The sequence below is a fragment of the Helicoverpa zea genome, chromosome 24 (genome assembly GCF_022581195.2).
Source record: "Helicoverpa zea isolate HzStark_Cry1AcR chromosome 24, ilHelZeax1.1, whole genome shotgun sequence".
NCBI classification, from domain to species: Eukaryota; Metazoa; Arthropoda; class Insecta; order Lepidoptera; family Noctuidae; genus Helicoverpa; species Helicoverpa zea.
In genome coordinates, this window is record NC_061475.1 from 4,831,418 (window position 1) to 4,852,438 (window position 21,021).

General features: G+C 36.2%; 2 protein-coding genes across 3 annotated transcripts; both read right to left on the reverse strand.

The window, feature by feature from the left end:
* Positions 1 to 656: 656 nt before the first annotated feature.
* Positions 657 to 19,080, reverse strand: LOC124642372 (juvenile hormone epoxide hydrolase-like). 2 transcript variants are annotated; one of them, XM_047180771.1, is made up of 10 exons: positions 18,941 to 19,080; positions 18,714 to 18,813; positions 17,538 to 17,726; positions 16,771 to 17,016; positions 16,508 to 16,654; positions 16,086 to 16,305; positions 3,102 to 3,233; positions 2,527 to 2,752; positions 1,975 to 2,202; positions 657 to 1,743 (listed from the first exon to the last, which is right to left on the reverse strand). In XM_047180771.1, exons 2-10 carry the CDS (start codon positions 18,789 to 18,791, stop codon positions 1,227 to 1,229), a joined length of 1,983 nt encoding a protein of 660 aa, XP_047036727.1. In that variant the 5' UTR covers positions 18,792 to 18,813; positions 18,941 to 19,080; the 3' UTR covers positions 657 to 1,226. The 2 variants fall into 2 exon arrangements, with proteins under 2 accessions (XP_047036727.1, XP_047036726.1); XM_047180770.1 differs by having other exon boundaries at positions 18,714 to 18,814; positions 18,928 to 19,068.
* Positions 5,953 to 8,341, reverse strand: LOC124642373. Its single transcript, XM_047180772.1, has one exon. It carries the CDS (start codon positions 7,985 to 7,987, stop codon positions 6,137 to 6,139), a length of 1,851 nt encoding a protein of 616 aa, XP_047036728.1. The 5' UTR covers positions 7,988 to 8,341; the 3' UTR covers positions 5,953 to 6,136.
* Positions 19,081 to 21,021: the final 1,941 nt, after the last annotated feature.

Genomic DNA, 21,021 nt, shown 5'->3' on the forward strand with positions numbered 1-21,021 from the left:
TGTATTTTATTTAGTCTACCCTCATGCATGTGTAGTTTAGTAATTTAGTTTCTAGTAGTTATATTATTTTAGTAATTTTTTCCCCCTTTTTCAATCAGAGAGTGTAATTGTTTATTAAGATGTGATCTGAGAATGTTATTCAGATCTGATTCGTTTGTTGAAGTTCTATCCTGACGGAGGTAGTAGTCAAGAAATCCCTACCGTCCATATCTATAATCATGGTGCATAATGGCGAAATAACCTTCTCCTTTTTGGGAAGTTGGTTAAAAAGGGTTAAGCCAGATCCCCATATTTTCCCTACTAACACAATATATTGAATACAGATGATAGCAGCAATCCCAGAACTCCAGTGGACTGATTCTTCGAGTTCACGTAACACCATACAAGATCTGTCCAAACTCAGACTTGGTCGGCAAACTGTTTAAAATTTCGTGAAAATGAAACTTAATACAGAGTTTTTTTTCTATTCTACTTTTCTGTTTTATTGTAGTTAGCATATGTAAGTATTTAAATCCACTAAATCACGCGTTTTCACCGGCATTGCAATTGTTTGTCGCCGGGTTGTATAAAAAATCATCTTTAAGATTGTTCAATGTGCCACCATTTCATACCATACATTTTGTAGATCCTATTAAGGAAAAATAAGAACAAAACCATTTTAAGAACGTAAGTATGTATTTTTAATAAAATGTTAACAAAAATATAATCATGCAATAGCTATTACAATAAATGCATACAGTTGTTCATGGTAACAAAAACAAGTAAGGTATAATAACATAGGTAACAAAAGTTGTACACTTACCTATAACTTTTTAAAATTACAACCATTTGATATGGTAATTTGAAATATCATTGCAAATTCTTAAGTATCTATTTGTTTCATGACTTATATCTAAACAGGTTTTCTTGAAAATTCTATTATTTGCATTGTTATATAAGCTAACTTCTACAGAGTCTTTATTATTATTTTTATAGAGTTAAAAACATCTTGAGATCTAAAATATTTGTGTAAAAGTTACATAAAAAACTTTTTTTGTCCCTGTACAAAAAGTTTTTGCTATACCCATATTTATCGACACATTTTCAAATGGTCACTACAATTTTGTCTTTGAGCCAAAATAGTTTATACAAATACTTTGAATAAAATACGCAAAACTCTTTCACCAAGTGACATGTACTTACACCACCATTGCCATTACACTATGGACTTATGGAAAACTAACAAACTAGCCCCAAAGCTTAGCCAAATAAGGTTCCAAATCTAAAGGATTGGTATTAGGGCCAAACCTTTCAACTGGTATCCCATTTCTATCAACAATGAACTTCGAAAAGTTCCACTTAATAAAATCACCCATTAAACCTCCTTGGGCTTTCTTCAAAAACTTCCATAGAGGATGAGCATTGTCTCCATTTACTTCTATCTTCTCAAAGAGGTCGAATTTGACTTTCTTCTGCTTTGTGAATTGGAGGATTTCTTTCATAGAGCCAGGTTCTTGACCTCCAAATTGATTGCAGGGGAATGCTAAGATCCGAAGACCTTTCTGGTTGTATCTCTCATGCAGTTGGTTAAGTTGTTCATAATGTACATTGGTATAACCGCATTGGGACGCTACATTAACTATAATAAGAACCTTTCCTTTGTATTTGTCGAGTTTCACATCTTGACCTTTGGAGTCCTTGACTGTGAACTCGTAGACTGTTTTTGCCTTTTCGTAGTCCACTTCTGGATGGATTACAACTTTTCTGTAAAAGAAAATATATTTTGTAAATATTGCAGCCATTAACAAAGAATTCATGTAATGACAAATAAGATTAATCGCAAAAACCATTACGGTTCATTCTTATCCATAACCATTCCTTCATTATCAGGTTTCACTTGCATCCCAAATCTACCCAACCGTATCACATGGAAATCTTACAAAAGGGGAATGAAGTAATAAATTACCATAAAAATTGCTGTATGATAATACTTACTGTGCAGGCGTGTGTTGTCCTCCAGAATGGAACTCCCTAAACGTATGCACAGCATCAAAGATATCGTCAGCGAGTACATCAGGCAGTTCCATAGCCGGGAAGTGACCGCCATCTTCAACTATAGAGCTGTGTAGGTAGTTCTTGTATTTTAGCTTGAGAATACTGTCCGGGAAGAAGCTTATTTCGTGTTTGAACTTTATGCCCCATGTTGGGACGTCTGTAGGGATTCTGGGGAAGAAAGTTTATGTAAATAAGATTACGAATGTCGATTACAAAACTATAAGTTGATGTAAGTTAGTTATGAGAGAAAAACATTGTTAGGTGAATTGATATCTTATGGGATGAAAGATTACACCAGACTTTGGCGAAACTGGCAGATGTATAATATTGTGGTAAAGGCATATACAATTGCAGAACAAAAAGGTATTATGTTTATGACAATTTAGCAGATTGACACAAAGTTATTTCGGCAATAAATAGAGACCCCATTTAGCCACTAATCCACCGTAACCACGTGTAACCTAAGTAATTAAAAAATATAGTAAAACTTACTGATCAGTAAGCATCAATTGCTTATATCCTTCAGCATAATGCCTCATACTACTGGTAATAGTATTAGAGGCCCAGTAGATCATGACATTATCCAACAAATGGGTCAGAGAGAACTTGTTCAGCAAAGACCCATCGGCAGACTTCCTGTAGTCCATGTTGGTCCAAGTGGAGAACTTCTCCAGGATATATGCTGCTAAACCAGCTGGGGAGTCTGAGAGGGCCACTCCTGGAAATAAAAAGAATTTGATAGAATAATACATTGAGGATGTAGTAACCAAAAATTTTCTATTTTCAAAGTACTTACATAAATAAAAAGCGGATTTTTAATTTATTTAACGAAATATATACCTCGCATAGTTTTCGGCAAACTTTCTATAGCACGAGTCGCAGCACAGAAACTCATTCTAGATAAGGGGGAGAGGGGAGTCACATGCACGAACATTTACTCGGTATTAAACATATCTTTAAATACATAACGGTTTACACTGATACAAAACATTCGTCTGGTTAATCTTATAGGTTTTTTATGAATTAGAAGTAATAGTTGATTCTATTTTTGATTACAAGTGACTCACCAACAGTGTCAGGTTTGGTGGCTTGTATGTGGAAATATCCAGACTCCTCGACAATCTTCGACATGTGTTTGCTGAGCGGATACATGCGGTCTGCCAGCTCGGGTTCCACTATGAAACTGGGCCATACTGAACCTAGAATTAGAATTAAAAAAATGTAGTTTTAAACATGTTGCAAATAATGTATATTTGTAGGAATATTATTGATAGTTATTAAAATCCTTGGCATGAATACAAAACTAATTCCATCTCACGTAGGAATTGGAATTGGAAGAAAGGAGGAGGGGGGGGGAATGAGACAATTCTTAAAGGGTTATTCGTCTTACTTAAGGGCTTCACGTCACGTAACTTATTATTATTATTTTTTTAAATGATAATCTTGCGATCGGCTTTACCAGCCTTAAACAGATTTTTTGTGAGGATTTATTGACAGTTGAGAACTGTTCCTCCAGCGAGGAAACCGTCTCATATTAGATTAGGATTAGTCAACAAAGAACGTCCCATGTGTGTTGTCTTTTTAGCCGTCTGTCCTTTAACGATTCACAGAGTGCTGATGCAAGTGTGTTGGTATGAGCGTCGATGCGACTCTTGTAAGCTTTAACTCTATTTTCTATTTCTTTCTTGACCATATTCATTTCAGTGTATTCATGAAGTTCATTTGTTCTGATAAACAGTGGTACATTGGTTATTATTCTCAGTGCTTTATGACGGAACCTATGCAGGAACCGTTGCAGAATCTGAGTCCACAATTGAGTTTTTTGCTGAGCTGATTTTGTAAATTAGTATCTTATTTTCCACTGTGACGCAGGATCTTCTGCCTACCAGCCAATTGAGGGTTCTGAGTCGTGCGTTCAACTCTTCGCGTTTTTTTCGGATGTGGATTTTCCAGGTTTGCTTCCTATCAAGATGCATGCCCAAATACTTGGCTGAATCGTGATGGGGTAGAGTATCGTCTCCGAGCTTGATTGGGGGGCAGTTTTCTTGTCTCAAAGTAAAAGTGACATGCACTGATTTATTGGAGCTGGCTCTGATTCGCCACTTTTAACAACCAAGAATTAACTTTGTTCAAGTGGGTCTGGAGGGCCAAGGATGATTCAGTAGGATTTTTGTGGTTGCAGAGTGCCGCTGTGTCATCAGCGAACGTTGCAGACAGAACATTGTCACTTGTGGGTATATCTGCAGTATAGAATATATACAAAGTGGGGCCTAAAACAGATCCTTGTGGTACCCCGGCCTTTTTGCTATGAAAAGCAGAGTAGGTGTCATTAATTTTAACTCTGAATATCCTGTCCTCCAAGTAGGACTTCAAGAGTAGTAGAATAGAAGTTGCTTATTTATTTTGAAAAGTAAGCCCAAGTGCCATACTTTATCAAAAGCTTGTTGTACATCAAGGAAAACAGCAGAGCAGTATTGTTTTTTCTCGAGAGCTTCTCTAATTTTATTAACAACACGATGTACTTGTTCTACAGTGGAGTGACCACTTCTAAATCCAAATTGGTGTTGGGGGATGTTGTTATTTTCATTAAGAATTCGTGTTAACCTGCGTAAGATGATTTTCTCAAACAATTTCGAAAGAACTGGTAAAAGGCTTATTGGTCTGTATGAAGATACAAGATGCGGGGGTTTGCCAGGCTGAGGAACCATTATTATCTCTGATATTTTCCATATCATAGGGATATATCCAATTCTAATTACACTATTAAAAAGTTGTGTTAAGGCAACTTCAGCTGTCTGTCGCTGTCGTCGTAGAATTTCAGCTGTTATCAAACAAAACCCAGGTGCCTTATTTAACTCCAGACCTTTTATTTCTCTTTGTACTTCTCGAGGTGAGCAGCTTTGTGTCGGAAGGCAGAGTTGTAGATAGGGAATGCAATCCCGATCCCGCGGGATCCCGATCTCGCGAGATCTCGTGTAATTTTTCGGGATCAATCCCGACGCATCATATGACGAGATCCCGTTCGAGATTGACGGGATTGGGCGGCAGTGGTCAGCGACGCAACACACACACAACCAAGTCCTTTTGCACGTATATCTACGTCCACGAGCTTAGACAAATTAGAATCTACCATTAAAAAAGCGATGGATTTGTTTGACTGTGGAGGAACAAGGGGGCGATTTTTGCAGTTTGCATATAATTCAAAATCAAAATCAAAATCTTTTTATTTCACATAGGCCTTTGCAGGCTCTTATGAAACGTCACATTAGTTGCACGGTTCCAAAAAGTTGGTCTCATGGAGAAGAGCCGGCAAGAAACTCCATAGACACTCTTTTTAAAAAGTAATATAGTCACAGTACAAACAGTCTATTACATAACAATAGTAAGTTCACAGAATTATACAATGCAAGAAAGTTAAACTGTAAATCTATACAATGCAAAGGGAGAAGAAAAGTCGTTTAATTGCCAGGGAAGACACACATGGAGAGATGAGTTATCGCCATATAATATCTTTATCGTCAACAAAGTCTTGAATTTTATAATAAGCTTTTTTAATTAGGGTGGATTTTAAAGTGTTCTTAAATTTTATATCCGTGAGATCGGTTATACACTTAGGCAGCTTGTTGTAAAAACGGACACAATTCCCTAAAAACGATTTATTTGATTTCGTTAATCTGAATCTCGGAACTACTAGCTTGTGTTTGTTTCTTGTATTAATGGAATGTATATCACTTTTAACACTAAATTGATTTAAGTTTTTGCGTACTGTTATACGGGATCCTCGAACACGGTTTTTAAAAAAAACTAATTTTACACACGAAAATGATTATATTGGTTTTTCACCACAATTGACAGTATTTAAAGATATTGGGACACTTAGAAATAGTAGAACTAGAAATAGGAATAGTAACGAATTGGAAATAGTACCGATATGTGTCGAGAATGACAACAGACTGCCCGCGCGGGCGAATCCGACGTATATTTATATTATTATAATTTGCTGACATAGCACCCTCTACATGGGGTTGCAGTATTAAAATAGGGTATAACAACCCCCCGCATAAGACCGAAATTTGGGGTTAATTACCGAAATTCGGAAAGGTTATACTACTTCCCTAAGTCGCGGTAATGGGATAGAAGCGATAGAATGCAGCGAAGCGTTGTCGTTCTCGACGTGAGTATCGTTATCAATGTTTACATTGTTTCTATTGATAACAAATGCATTCTTATATTTTAATATAATTTTAATTAAGATGTATATTATAAAAGAAATTACAATTAACAAAATTATAAAGGTAAGTATTGAATAATGCGTCCCGTATTTAGTAATAAATGGTTTGTCATCTATGATCTTATCTAATTCCGCGAATATTTCTTTATGTTTGTTTACATTAGATGTTAAATCGTCTAAATCGATATTTTGGAAAAGAATAGGGGACGTATTATTATTAATCGAGTTATAATTGATTTGACAACATGAGTCATTGATAATATTAAAATCTAGTATAGGGCTAGGTATACTTATATTATAAGAGTCATCTGAAGTTATCAGTCTTACACTTTTTGTATAGATTGTGCACTGTTTTGGGGTATCTAAAATACCCGTACCGGACACTATAATCTCACGCATTTCTGAAACACCACACTCGATAGACACTTTATTCGGACGAGACTGCACGAAAATCCACCGATTGTTTATTAGTGGTTGCCAAATGTCTAGCTCGCCGAATATGGTTTTGGTAACACACCGTTTGGGAATAGCATTAACAGTTTTCGTTAATAGTTCACTTTCGCATATCGGGTTATCACTTGTCGTCGAGATTACCGGTACTTCGCATAAAAAGAACTCAGAGTATATGGTCTTACACTTACGTAAACTATCTAAATTACAATATAATTGTTTACTATTAGAAATAGCAATATACGAACTAGTAGGAGAGATTAAACTATAACTATTTGGGTTATCCACTCTATGAGGAGTAGGCAGAGCCAAAGTATGATATAAATTGAATTCCTCATTGGTAACGAGGGGCACTTGCAAAACAAATACAAGTTTATTCTTAAAATAATAACATGCAACATTAGATATACTTAAAATTAAATGAATATTATCTAGGCTTAATGATATAGGAATCCCAGTGTCCCGTGGTAGGTGCCTATCGTTATCGGCGAGTTCACGGTATAGTTGGGCAGGCGTTACAATGTTAGGATGTAGGATGTTTTGACTACTGAGTATAATTGCGTTTATCAAGTCTTCGAGTTGAAACGATAATGTAAGCAAAGAGCTTTCAAGGTTGGTAAGTATGGAATGGACTTTTGTTTCTATGATTAAATTGTTTGTAATTTCTGTGATATTTGTTATTTGTTTAAGGAATGATATTAATGATTCATTAATGATTTCTTGATTGGTTTTTAATTTGTTTATAATATTTTTATAGGACTCTAAGGTAGAAGTAGTAACTAAGATATTTTCTTTTATTAATGTTGCCATTTTCTTTTGATTATTTTGTATAGATTCTATAGCAGAATCGTATTTAAGAGCGTCGTCTTCATCAAGCGTGCCGAAAACGTGCTTAAATACTGTACCTATACCGCCAAACCATGCATTACGTTTGTATCGCTTTGAAATAAGATGATAAATAGAATCATATTCTCGTTGAACGTCTGTAAAACGAGCTGTTAAAGGAGATAGCGTGTTTTCACAAGAAGTTAAGTTAAATTTTTGACAGTTAAACCTTAATGTACCTATGATTTCATTCAAATTAGTAAGATGAGGTTTTATGAAAGATATATCTACATAACTAATTACGTTTAAATTACTCTTAATTATTTTAAGTTTTCCCAGGCTATCGAAGTAGATACCAGCGTTTGAAGGATAAGGCTTGACAAAGTCCGATCGTGCATCGATTGGAATGCTGAAAGATAGAATGAAATATGAATTAGTGTTGCTCATCGGATGAAACTTCAGCAGGTTTTATTTCATCGAAATGGTGTGTCACATGACGTCGATTTATAAGAAGAGTGACAGTGTTATTATTATGAACCGATATGATTTTATATGGTCCTTTCCAAATGGGAGATAAGGCTTTCCTTAGTCGTAAATGATTCTTAAGATAAACTAGGTCGCCAACCTTGTAATTGGGCGGCGGTTTAGTGTGATTGTCGTAGTAAGCTTTTGAATGTTCCTTAGATTTTAGAATATTTTCTACTGCCTTTTCTCTAGTAAATTTGAATTTGTGTTGTAACATTCTTATGTAATCCGAATATGTTGTATTAGGTGTAGTTTCGTATATCGAGTTTGGAATGAATGGTTTGTGGCCAAAGACTAGTTCGTAAGGTGTAAATTTCGTGGTGGAATGAATTGTCGTATTGTAGGTAAGCATAGCGGTATATACGTAGGTAGGCCAATTGTCTTGATTATTATTAATGAATGATTTTAAGTACTCTTTAAGTGTAGAGTGGCTGCGTTCGAGAGCTCCTTGCGTTTGTGGATGATAGGGTGATGCCCAGAGTAGTTTTATCTTTAAGAATTGGCAAGTGGTTTTAAAAAGGTCAGAGGTGAAATTAGTACCTTGATCGGTAAGTATTGATTTAGGAATACCGAAGAGAGAGACGAAATGGATTAAACAATCAGCTGATTCTTCAGCTGTTGTGCTGCGTAGCGGATAGGCGACAGAATATTTTGATAAATCATCCTGTATGGTGAGTATATATTTCAGCTTTGCTGTACCAGATTCAGGTAGGGGTCCTACTATGTCTAATGCTATTCTTTGAAATGGTGCAGTGGAAGTAGTGGTTATTTCCATAGGGGCGCGATTAAGTTTCCTAAGGGCTTTATTTTCTTGACAGGATTTGCATTTCTTGATATAGTTTTCTATGTCACTTCTCATTCCCTTCCAATAAAATTGTTCTTTAATCCTAGAATACATTCGTGATGAGCCTAAGTGCCCGGCGATTGGAATATCGTGGTTTTCCCTTAGTATTTTGGGTATTTCACTCAATGTAGGATAAATTATTTTATTTACGTAAACGTGTATGCGGATTGGAGTGTCGTGAAACAGGTAAGTCAAAATATTGTAGATTTTAGTGTAGGAATGTCGGTCGAAAGGGTTTTTGAAGTCAGAGGTAGCTATATCTGTGATCGATGAGTCTAGTATGATGTCATTTCTCGCTCGTTTCAGGGTGTTGTATATATCAGGATAAGATGATTCGTCGAAATGGTGAACTTTAGTAAAAATTAGGTAAATATCTTTATTTTCTAAGTTTATTTTCAGGAAGGAATGGAGCTCTTTTTCAGCGTTAAGAATTTCGTCTTTGTCTTTATCACTAGAGAGTATTTCAGAGATGTACGGGTTTGATTCGTCTAAGTCGATTGAAGTGGGTATTAGTATAGTTTTATAAGGGCATTTGAGTAAGTTTTCGTTATGTTCAGTTATAATGGTATTTGTTTTAAATTCTTTACGCGATATTGATTTCAAAAATTTGGAATAGTCTTCGTCGTTTACTTCTGATTTAGTGTTAGATTCTGTTGGCGAAGGTATTTCGATGTTATCAAAATTGGGGTTTATATCAATACTCTGTGGGCTAAGGTCAAGTGGTCCTAGGTCTATAAGTTCTGGTAAACTGTCTTCGGTATGAGTAGGGATAGCGTCATGAGCAGTATCAGACTCGGGAATAGTATCCTGTTTACGATTAGTGTCGTTGTTTAATAATTCATTATCATCGAATGTGAACGGTATATAAGAGGGTAGATCTAAGAGGGGGTCTTCCAAAGGGTTATCGATTAAATCATTAGGGCTTGTAGGTAAAGAGTCGGGAGATGGTACATCTATTGGATTAATTGGGAATCGGGACAGAGCGTCAGCATTGGTATTAATTTTTCCTTTCTTATGGATTATATTATAATCGAATTCCTCTAGTTTTAGGCGCCAACGAACTAGTCTAGATCCCGGGTCTTTACAGTTAAAAAGCCATTGAAGTGGTTTGTGGTCTGTTACGATAGTGAATTTACGGCCATAGAGATATGGTCGAAAGGCTTTCGTGCCGAAAATAATAGCGAGACATTCTTTTTCTGTGACGCTATAATTGCATTCAGCTTTGTTAAGAGTGCGGGAAGCAAAAGCAATAGGCCGATCCTTACCGATCTGACCCTGAGAAAGGATTGCGGATATGGCGAAGTTAGAGGCGTCACATGTTAATAGAAAGGGCTGTGAAAAATCGGGATATGCTAATATCGGTGAAGTGGTTAATTTGTTTTGTAATGTTTCAAAAGCGAGTTGTTGTTCGTTATGCCATTTGAAAGATGCGTCCTTTTTTAGAAGGGATGTTAAGGGTTTCGCGAGTTTGGAAAAATCTGGAATAAATCGTCTATAATAAGATACAAGACCCAGAAATGATTTTATGTCTTTGGGGGACTTCGGTATTGGGAATTCAGTGATAGCTTTTATTTTTTCGGGGTTCGGTTGCACTCCATCGTTATTTATTAAGTGACCTAGGTATGCAACCTCCTTGCATAAGAATTCGCATTTGTCTGGTTGAAGCTTAAGATTATAAGTTCTAAGTTTTTCGAATACAGCGGATAAGTTCTGAATGTGACTAGCTAAATCAGGGGAATAAACGACAATATCGTCGAGATACACGAAGCAGCGAGAGCCTTGAAGTCCAGACAGGCAAGTGTTCATAAGTTTTTGGAATGTCGAAGGAGCATTTTTAAGGCCAAATGGCATTCTTGTAAATTCAAAATGTCCTTGGGGTACGGAAAATGCGGTTTTGGGTGCGTCTTCAGCAGCAATAGGAATTTGATGAAATCCTGAAGCCAGGTCTAATGTTGTAAAGTACTGACTCTTGCCTAATTGATCTAGTATTTCAGTTATTTGTGGAATGGGGTAAGTTTCCCCTATTGTTATGTCATTTAATTTTCTGTAATCGATAACGACTCTCCATTTGCGTTGCCCCGAAGCATCTAGTTTTTTGGGGACTACCCAAATAGGCGAAGACCAGGGTGAGTTTGACGGTATAATTATTTTTTGATCTAGCATTTTATTTATTTGGTTTTCTACTTCCTTTTTATGACATTCGGGAAAACGATATGATTTAGTTTGGATAGGTATATCGGAGTTTGTTCTAATTTTATGTTCAGTGGATGTAGTATATGTTAATTGTTCGTTTGGGAGATGGAAAATGTCAGAGTATTGTGAGCATACTTGTAGTAGAGCATCCCTTTCTTCGTCATTAAGATGGGAGGTCCTTAATTGATTTAGGACTTCTTTAGTTCTAGTATAAGTGTTAGAGGGAATTGCTGATGTGAGAACTGGTATAGATTGTTCGTCTAGAGCTTGCAAGGTAATATTTAGATTGGGATGGAGTACAACTGTTTCTTCGGATGTATTAACAACTGTGATATTGATTCGTCTATTTGGTTTTACTTTGACTATACAATTTGCAATGAGTAGTGAATCAGATAAGTGTTGGTCTAATATAACGCCTTCTTTAATAAGAGGGTTGCTAACTGTACATTCAATGACTGCTTCTGTACGAGGTGGTATTTTATATATAGGTTCAGAGAAATGCAGTGTGATGGAGTTTTCATCGAAACGTAGTATGTTCTTGTAATAATCGATTTGGCATTTAAATTTTTGCATTAGGTCATTTCCTATTATACCATCATGGCTAAGACTTATGTTCTTTACTACATGAAATTCGTGCGTGCAAGGTTTTGGAGAATTTGGAAATAGTTGCATTTGAAGGCTTCCCATAGTAGGCGTTACCGCGTCGTTGGGGTCAATACCTTTAAGTGTGATAACCTCATTACTTAGTTTTGGGATTCTGGACATAGAATCGAGTTTTAGGAGACTTACACATGAACCGGAGTCGACTAGAAATGATAGTGGATGATCTGCGAATGGAGTTTGGACAGTGACGTGAGGTAGGTATCTTTTCTCAGTATTATTATTTACTTCATATATTTTAATATTTTTTTTATTTTCCAGGTGCTGCGATGTAGGAGAGGTGGTTTGCCCAATCGTGGGTCGTGAACTAGTAGAATTTGAATGGCTTAGGACTTTTGATACTGAAGAATTAGTAATTTTCTTTGAACCTAATAACGATTTATTTTGAGTGGTTTTGACGGATTCAGCGTAAGTTTTTATTTTTAATATATTGGATTCAGTGGGTTGAGTTTTATTTTTAATAATTGATTTTGTTTGATTCGAAGGACTCGGAGGAGACAGTGAATTTGTTTTTATAAGATTCAATGGATTCGGAGGATTCAGAGGATTCAGAGGATTCAGAGGATTCAGAGGATTCAGAGGATTCAGAGGATTCAGAGGATTCAGAGGATTCAGAGGATTCAGAGGATTCAGAGGATTCAGAGGTTTCGATTTAGTAGATGAGCCAGAAGGTATGGCATCGATTTTGATTCGGTGAGGGTAATTTCCCGAACGATACCTCTCGGGAAATCTTATTCGTTTAAATCGGTCGAGTCTACCGTATCATAACCGCCGTCGTTATCTTGGACTAAATGCACGGATCGGGGCTGTCCTTCATTATTGAAATTTGTCTGGCGACCGGATGTTGACGGTTGGAAATTATTAGCAAATCTATTGTTATTATATTGTCGTTTGCGACAATTTTCTAAAGTATGACCTACGTTTTTGCAGTAACGACACACGAGGTCACTTGTGTGAACTTTCTTTGAAGTATCCGATACGCGGTATTGATTTGGCATCTGAGGACGATAGTATTGGGGTTGTTCTCGTTTTGGAACAAATTTAGATTTGTCTGTATTAGGAAAATATGTTGGCTTTTTCATAAACGCATTCGACAGTATCTTTTCTTCCGCGACTGCGAAGTTTACTGCAGCATTGAGCGAGTCGGGATCACGACATCTAACTATTTGTGATAGTCGTGGGTGAAGGCCGATAATAAATGTATGGAGAGCTAGATCTTCCATGGCTGCTACGCGTCCAGCTATTTCCGACTTTTTCTTAGTAGGTATAGATACTTGTATTTCGGTAAGTAATTTTGCTAAGCAGGTTTCAATTTTAAGGGCGAACTGATTAACCGTTTCATTTTGACCTTGTTTACAATCTTGGAGTTCGGAGAGTAAGTGTGCATAGTGTTTTCGTTCTCCGAACTGTTGTTTTAAGAACTCTACAAGCTGTTCAAAAGATTCAAATTCTTTAATACTACATATTGTCTCCGCCCTATCTATGAGTTGACTTAATATGTATCTGAATAGAATTGGTTTTTGAGTTTTATTGGCTATATTATAAGCACTTTGGCAATTGGATATAAAAGGGTTTAATTTGTCTCGGGACCCATCGAATGGTTTGATAAACTTTAGTAAGACATTTAGTTCGACCTTTTCTTCAACCTTTTCAGAACGGAGTTGTGCACCTCTAGAGCCACTGGGAACCTCTTCTTTTAAATCGTCTTTAGACATTTTGAAATAATTGAATATAGAAATATAACGCTAAAATATTAAAGTTAAGCCTAGAAAGTACACAAAAGATTATAAAATACAAGTACAAGTATAATAGTACAAGGAGCTGTTTCCACACCGTGTTCGCCGGCTCGAGATTCAGAGCTTATCAGTGATGTCTGGTATGCATTACAATAACAATCACTCGCTGTTGCAAGGATTACAATTTTGTGTAGCGACTTAATATTATGTAAAACAGATAGTAAGTTAAGAATTTATTAATTATCAAGATGTCAATTAGGGAATTGGAAGACTCTGAGTTCTATGCGAGACAAGTGTATATAGTATATCGTCACTCACTGTAGTATTGTCACGACAATGAAGATCTGCCACAGCATGATGATGAGGCCTGATTATAATCAAGGCTCAGGAACAACTCCACACAGCACTTATTTTATATTCCACAGGATTCACTAGCACACAATACACACGCGCACTAGGATGTTGAAGGCATATTTGGGTGAACGTTGTTTATTATTGCCTTTGATTATTGAAGAAAACGTAGCACTGGCACTTTAATTTGTAAGGTTTGTCCTTTGGAGACGTATTCGGGATATATCTGTGTATATATTGAACTTTCGGTATCCCACCGCTGCCACCAAATGTTATACGGGATCCTCGAACACGGTTTTTAAAAAAAACTAATTTTACACACGAAAATGATTATATTGGTTTTTCACCACAATTGACAGTATTTAAAGATATTGGGACACTTAGAAATAGTAGAACTAGAAATAGGAATAGTAACGAATTGGAAATAGTACCGATATGTGTCGAGAATGACAACAGACTGCCCGCGCGGGCGAATCCGACGTATATTTATATTATTATAATTTGCTGACATAGCACCCTCTACATGGGGTTGCAGTATTAAAATAGGGTATAACAGTACGAACATGATATTTTCTAGTATATAAAGAGAAGGTAGTGTCAGTATGTCAATTTCTTTAAATAATTCTCTTAATTACTCGCGAGGGCCGAGGCCATAAATTGCACGAACTGCCCTTTTCTGGAGAACGAAGATTGAGTTTACGTCAGCCGCTGCCCCCCACAGTAAAATACCATAGGACATAATACAATGGAAGTAAGCGAAATACACGAGCCTAGCAGTAGCAACGTCAGTAATCTGTCTTATTTTTCTGACTGCATAAGCTGCGGAACTCAGCCTCTTTGACAATTGCTTCGCCAACCAGCGTTGAGTCGGAGAGGGCATTCTCAGCAGCGGGGTACATTGCAACGGACATTAGATGCCGTTTAGCAGATGAAACTATTAATACCCTTTGTTTTTTAAGGAGTCATTTTCAAAATCACTCTTTTTCCTAATTCCCTTGAAATAAGCTTATTGTTTTGATTACCTAATTTACCTACGTTAATTTCCTTACAACCTGATTATGATTTAGTTGGTAAGATTAAAGAATAAAGGTTTTTATTTTCTTTCGAGTAATATATTATTTTAATTAACCTCATTATCACAAACAAGCAGTTATTAGCTTTTTCAGTCATCTGAATTCAATTTTTTTTTTTTATTAGACGGGATCGCGAAAATTCCGGGATCCCGCGGGATTGATATTTCTAATCCCGCGGGATCCCGAATTTGCAATCTCGAGTCGGGATTGCATTCCCTAGTTGTAGATCAGTTTCGAGATACGCTTTTATTTCTTTTTCAGTTGCAACATCACCACTATTTGGAATGAAGACTCTATGCAAGAACTCCCCAAACGCCTCAGCCCGCTCTTTATCTGATCTAGCCCAGGTGTTATCATTGTTTCTGATAGGGTGATTTGCGACCTGGGGGGCCCCCTTACTACTTTTTACTCTGTTCCAGAGAGAATATTCGTTTCTGCCTTGAGGACTAAGGTTAGCCAGTTTATTCTGTAGGGTTTCTCTTCAATATCCTTAAGGTATTGTTTCAGCTCAGCAGCAGCTTTATTAAATGCCTTTTTGTCCTGGGAATGTTGACTGCAATGCCACACTCTTCTGAGTCGCCTTTTTTCCAGGATTTTTGTTTTAATGTCCATGGGCACATTCTTACTACCTCGTTCCAGTGTTGTAACCGGTGTACATTTCCATGCGGCTGTTTGAATTAGGTTTGTTATAGTTGTTGCATATTTTTAAATACATAATCATCTTCCGTTTTAAGTTTCACTTTCAGGTTTAGGTTTTCATTAATGTTGTCCCTGAACGCGTCCCAGTCGGTTTTTTTGGTGTAGAGTCGCTCTTTCGTTGTTTTTTCAATAATAGTGGTACTTATAGTGGCTATTACTGGCGTGTGATCTGAGCTGCTGTCTAGGCAAGTGTCTACCTTTAGGTAACGGTTTGACAGCCCTTTATACACAAAGAAATCTAGAAGATCTGGTGTCTTATTCGTATCTGTAGGCCAGTACGAGGGTTTGCCTGCACTCAGCACATAAAGTTTGTTTTTGTCTATACTTTCACGTAACTTATGGACTTCTAAATTGTATTATGTTGTTTAGATTTAAAGCATGGTATGTTCAGTTTGACTATTTTGAGACAAGCATTTTGAATAAGACTAATAGAAAAAAATACCAAACAATATACAAAAACTTACCTAACAAAGTATAAATAGTGACCATCGCATTATATCCCAACATAGGCATGTTAGTATGGTAACCTAGGATGTGTTCAGGGAACAGTGTTGCCATCACAGAGCCTATGGCGGATCCATAGTCACCTCCTTGTATGTAGTACTTCTCATGGCCAATACGAGCCATGAGGTTGCGGAATATAACTGACACTTCTATTGGGCCCATGCCCGCTCTTACTGGTGCCTGAAAATTAAATGGATGTTTACTATTATTTTGTAAGGGCGCGCTCTGCGTCGGCGCATAAACGCGAACGCAACGTTACGTAGGGCTTCTTCAAAAGAAATGGACAGTTTGAAGTTTTCACGTCGCCCCCTGCTTTAGTGGTTTCTAATGTGGCTAGTTGCGGTGTGTATTTAAAATTAATTAATCGAAACGTGATTCTTACCTGAGAATAGCCAAACCCTGGTATACTGGGAGCAATAATTTCAAACACAAAATCTTGGTTTGGGCGGGGTGTGATCAGCTTTGGTATAAGTTCATAGAACTCCCGGAATGAACCTGGCCATCCATGCATGAGTAATATTGGTACCACCTGAAAATATTACACATTCAAATAAAGTATACAGATGAAATAGTAAAAAGAACAGTTTTTATTCAGTATTCCTCCTAGTACTCTATATAATAAGGGGATTTTAAAAGATAACTTACAGTGACATTTGGTGGTGGTTTAGGCTTAACATGCAAGAAATGTATGTCCAAGCCTTGTATATTAGTCAAATAATGGTCATATTTGTTCAAGAACTGCTCCCTTTCCTTAAAGTTGTACTTATTTTGCCAGAAGTCCAGCACTTGGGCCAGGAAGTGAGTGTTAAAGCCATATGTGAAGCCGGCGTTTTCTAGAGGAGGTGTGAAGGAACGTCGGTGGAGAAGGCGTTCCTTCAGGTCATTGACAATCTAAAACATAAACGTGTGTATTGGATTATAGCTTCCTAATGGCAAAGTATAAAGTGTTATTGTTGTATTATGATAATGTCAAGGGATAAAAGTTTGTTTATTGCGTCTTATAAAAATCCTCTCCCCTGTTCTCTTCTGTTTGCAATTGGCCTTTAAAAGTATAAAGTACAGTTACCGGCACGGATGTCGGGCTCTCGGCGGAAGAGTGGGGATCGCTTTGCACACCCATACGCATAAGGCAATAAGGCAGTAAATTGCTTGTGCGCAGGTGAAGGTCAGGGCCCGACATCCGTGCCGGTAACTGTAAATGTAGTTTGTAATTCAACTTGGAACCTGTCCAAACATGTTATGAAATTCTGGTAGATTAAATCATGCAGAGTCATGCTTATGTAGCATCAAAGTTATAGTTATCTTAATCTGTTGTTTTTTAATTAAAATCAGAAAAACTGTATTAAACGCGTGGTCAGCATGACAAGGTATTGCATAATTTTATGAAGGAAATATAGAATTAATATACTTACAACATCGGAAAACTCAATTTTGTAAGGTTTTATGGATGTGTCCTTTTTCATATCTATGGGATATTTTCCCCACCATTGCTGCAGGTCAACTTTAGGTGTTTCTGGGGGTGTTGTCAACCTTTTGAAGCCATACATTGTTGCTGATGAGATGGCTATGAATATAGCCAGTAAGATGTAGGATTTTTTTATCTGTGAAAAGATGAAAATGCTAAGTTAATATAATGTAAATCCTTTTATTTTTTAAAGTTGATAATGCAAACAGGATTTTTTAACAAACTGCTAAGAGTTTCTCAAAGTATACAAAAAATATTCAATGTGTGTACGTAACAGCTTTCTATAGCAAAGAGAATTTTATAGTACCCATCTATACTAATATCTATACAAGGTGTTACAAAAGTACCCTTAACCCCAAAAGGGGGTTAAATGGCCTCTTATAAAGAATTATAATAACATTAAATTTTTCATTGATGTGTAAGCCCTTGCTCAGTATGATCAAAGAGTGGGTAAAAAGCACGCGCTACATTTTTTCTAATATGAACTGTTGTGCATTAAAGAAAATCTGAATTAATAAATGAATAGAATTTGTTTAAATATTATGAAATTAGATGAGGAATAATATTTGTGAGTAACCAAGGTAGGTAGGTTAGGAGTCTCTCATAATATTCCATATAAAATAGGAACTTTTCAGAAACAGTTAAAAATGTGTTTCGAAGACAGTATTCTTAAACTAAAATGAGATAAAAAGTATAGATTGTAAAGCATTGAGAACAATAATGCAACGCTGGAAGCAGGTCACCTCCAACAGGTATCTGTGGAGATCTAAGGGGGAGGCCTATGTTCAGCAGTGGACGTCCTATAGCTGAGATGATGATGATGAGAAAGATAATATGTTCTACCCATCTGTTACAATAATCTAATTTTTCTATCTTCAAATTATACAAGTTTTTGAATGGGTTGGTGATGTTTTTGGCTATGACAATGTATTTTAATATGTTGTCTAAAGAGGGAGATTTGAACAATTCTTTCACTGACAGGAAGCCACGCTATCTGTACTGAACATGAGATATGTTTTATCTGGGTATGGGAAGAAATTACCTCCGGAAGCAGATAAAAACTGCATGGAACAGCTAGTGGAAAAGTAAATAAACTTAAAGGTTGTCTTTGCTTCTTACTTACCATTGAAGAAGATCTTTTTTCGTTTTTCCTATCATTTTTCAACTTTTCACTTTTTGATAGAGGCTTCTTGTTACTCATGGTTATACCGTTGGCGACCCAACTGAAAAAAGAGTAAAAAATATATGGAAAAACTACCGGTAACCGGTGCCGATTAGTTGCTATGCTAACAATTACTTCAGTAAATGTTTTAATACAGAAAAAGTGAATAAAATTAATTAACTACTAACGTTAGCCCTCACGATGCATAAACAACTGACTTGAACAGGCTTTTTTAGTTTTATTTAACTGAAACAATGCACTATCAGTAATAATTCCAAAATTGAATGATTGAACCGGCTCAATGAACTCTCGAATCGAATGATCGATGACATTGACAAAAACTAAAAATACGACATTTGACAATGACACCCTATGTACTAGAGTTACAATACTTATAAATAGCAAATAGTACTATGTATTTACCAGTTTAATACGTCTTTACTTGATTTCTGTAAAATTAGGAATTTATTTTCACTTTTATTCTCATATTTCATTAAAATATGAAATAATGCCTGGCATAAAAATTCCTCAATTACTCCTATGACGTCCGATAGATGGCAGTATGTGATGGCGACTATCATTTATTGAGTAGGTAACTGTTAAAGCATTACGCTTTGTTTTCGATAGGTTGGGCAGAGATGTAGGTGCGAAATACGTGTATTGATGCTTTGAGATATTCAATAAAATGGGCGGAACTGAATTTCGTTTTCAGTTAATAACTGTGTAGGTATTTCGAAAAGGAATGCAATACCTTTAACTAATTAATTAAATATAATATAATATAACACATACTATGTAGGTAGGCACATAGGTATTTGGAATATCATTAAGAACGTGTAGCTTACCTTGTTTTACCTGTGGGACATAAATGAGGAAGTTCCACTGAGTACAGAGCCTACTTAGACTATAGAAAATAACCGTAAGCCGTACCTAGATTACATCACTGATATGATTGTCTTCAACAATAATAATAATTTACAATAATTGCATAACGCTGCTTATCGAATGTGTAACATTGGGCAACTCGATCACTCGGCTATGTAAAAGTGATCTCATTTCAATTTCCGTACACCTAATTCCCTTTCACGCATTGATTCCTATCTCAGCTACTGTCGTAGGTATGTATATTTTTCGAACTTATGGGGGAACCTACAGTTTTATAATTTGACATTAGAGTGACACCTTTTCTCCTTCATGTGAAAACTAAAAAAAAGGTATCAAATTAATCGAATGGGGGCATGGGCCACAGGTGCCTCGACCACTAGGGGCCTAAGCCACGGAACCATAGAGATTCCTCATTAGTCATTAATAAATACAATAGTTTTCCGATCTATAATAAATTGTACCTAGTCATGGGAAGTGAAAGGGTGCAGATAGCTTCTGAACAAGGGCCCGCTGGTGCCTACCGTTGTCGTTTGAATCTGAGAATATTATTTACATATATTTCATGCTATCTTTCGATAGCATAGTCTTTCTTAGGTAAGTGATTGCTGTTAATGATGAATTGCTTCTTCTGACAATTAAATCTGTCAACCCATCACCTACTTGAGTTATTTTGGTTTCAGTCAATTCCTTTTCGTAGATATCAAACTTTTTTTAAAAATAAAGAACGTTTATTTTTATTTCTCAAGCAATTATCAAACCCCATAAAAATTCGAAGACCATAAAAACAAAAGAACAAACGTTTCCAAATTTAAACGCACAAGCAGAACGCGATAAAATAATCAAAATGGCACCCAGGTACACATTATTATGGGAAATAATGAAGAAATTATTGACGTGTGAAACGAATATGCGAAATAAATCCGAATGAATGGGAGCTGTCACAATAGGGGCCGCAAGGCTCGCTTTTAATTGAACTTGCGGGGCCAATATTGTACGTGGATTTTTTATTTTTTCATTCAACTGCTGCTATATAAATACTGTGACCTAGGGTTGACATTTAAATAAATTCTTTTCGGATTTTTCGAAATGAAAGAGACAATTTTTCAGGTGAAAGTACGACGTAAATTGTGTTTAATAATAAAAAAAAAATTGGTTTAGACATCGGGCCTATACCTAACTTCAAAGAATTTAAAACTAGAGCTGGTAAAATAACTGAACTAGACATTATTAGATATTTATTTATTCCTAGATAAACCTACTTCGACATTTACATAGCTACAATTTTACTAAGTACTCTATTAATTACCTTCTTGAGAATCTATGTCAAGTGCTAAGCATTGATCGAGGTATCGATTACAATACAATCCATAACAATTAGCGATCC

What these genes read in the sequence shown, in the direction of transcription:
- LOC124642373 (XM_047180772.1), bottom strand. Translation starts at nt 7,987, where the DNA reads ATGAGCAACACTAATTCATATTTCATTCTATCTTTCAGCATTCCAATC.
- LOC124642372 (XM_047180771.1), bottom strand. Translation starts at nt 18,791, where the DNA reads ATGAGTAACAAGAAGCCTCTATCAAAAAGTGAAAAGTTGAAAAATGAT. An exon ending in AAAAAAGATCTTCTTCAATG is followed by an intron (nt 17,727 to 18,713) that starts GTAAGTAAGAAG and finishes ATCTTTTCACAG; the next exon opens with ATAAAAAAATCCTACATCTT. An exon ending in CACTATTTATACTTTGTTAG is followed by an intron (nt 3,234 to 16,085) that starts GTAAGTTTTTGT and finishes TTCTAATTCTAG; the next exon opens with GTTCAGTATGGCCCAGTTTC.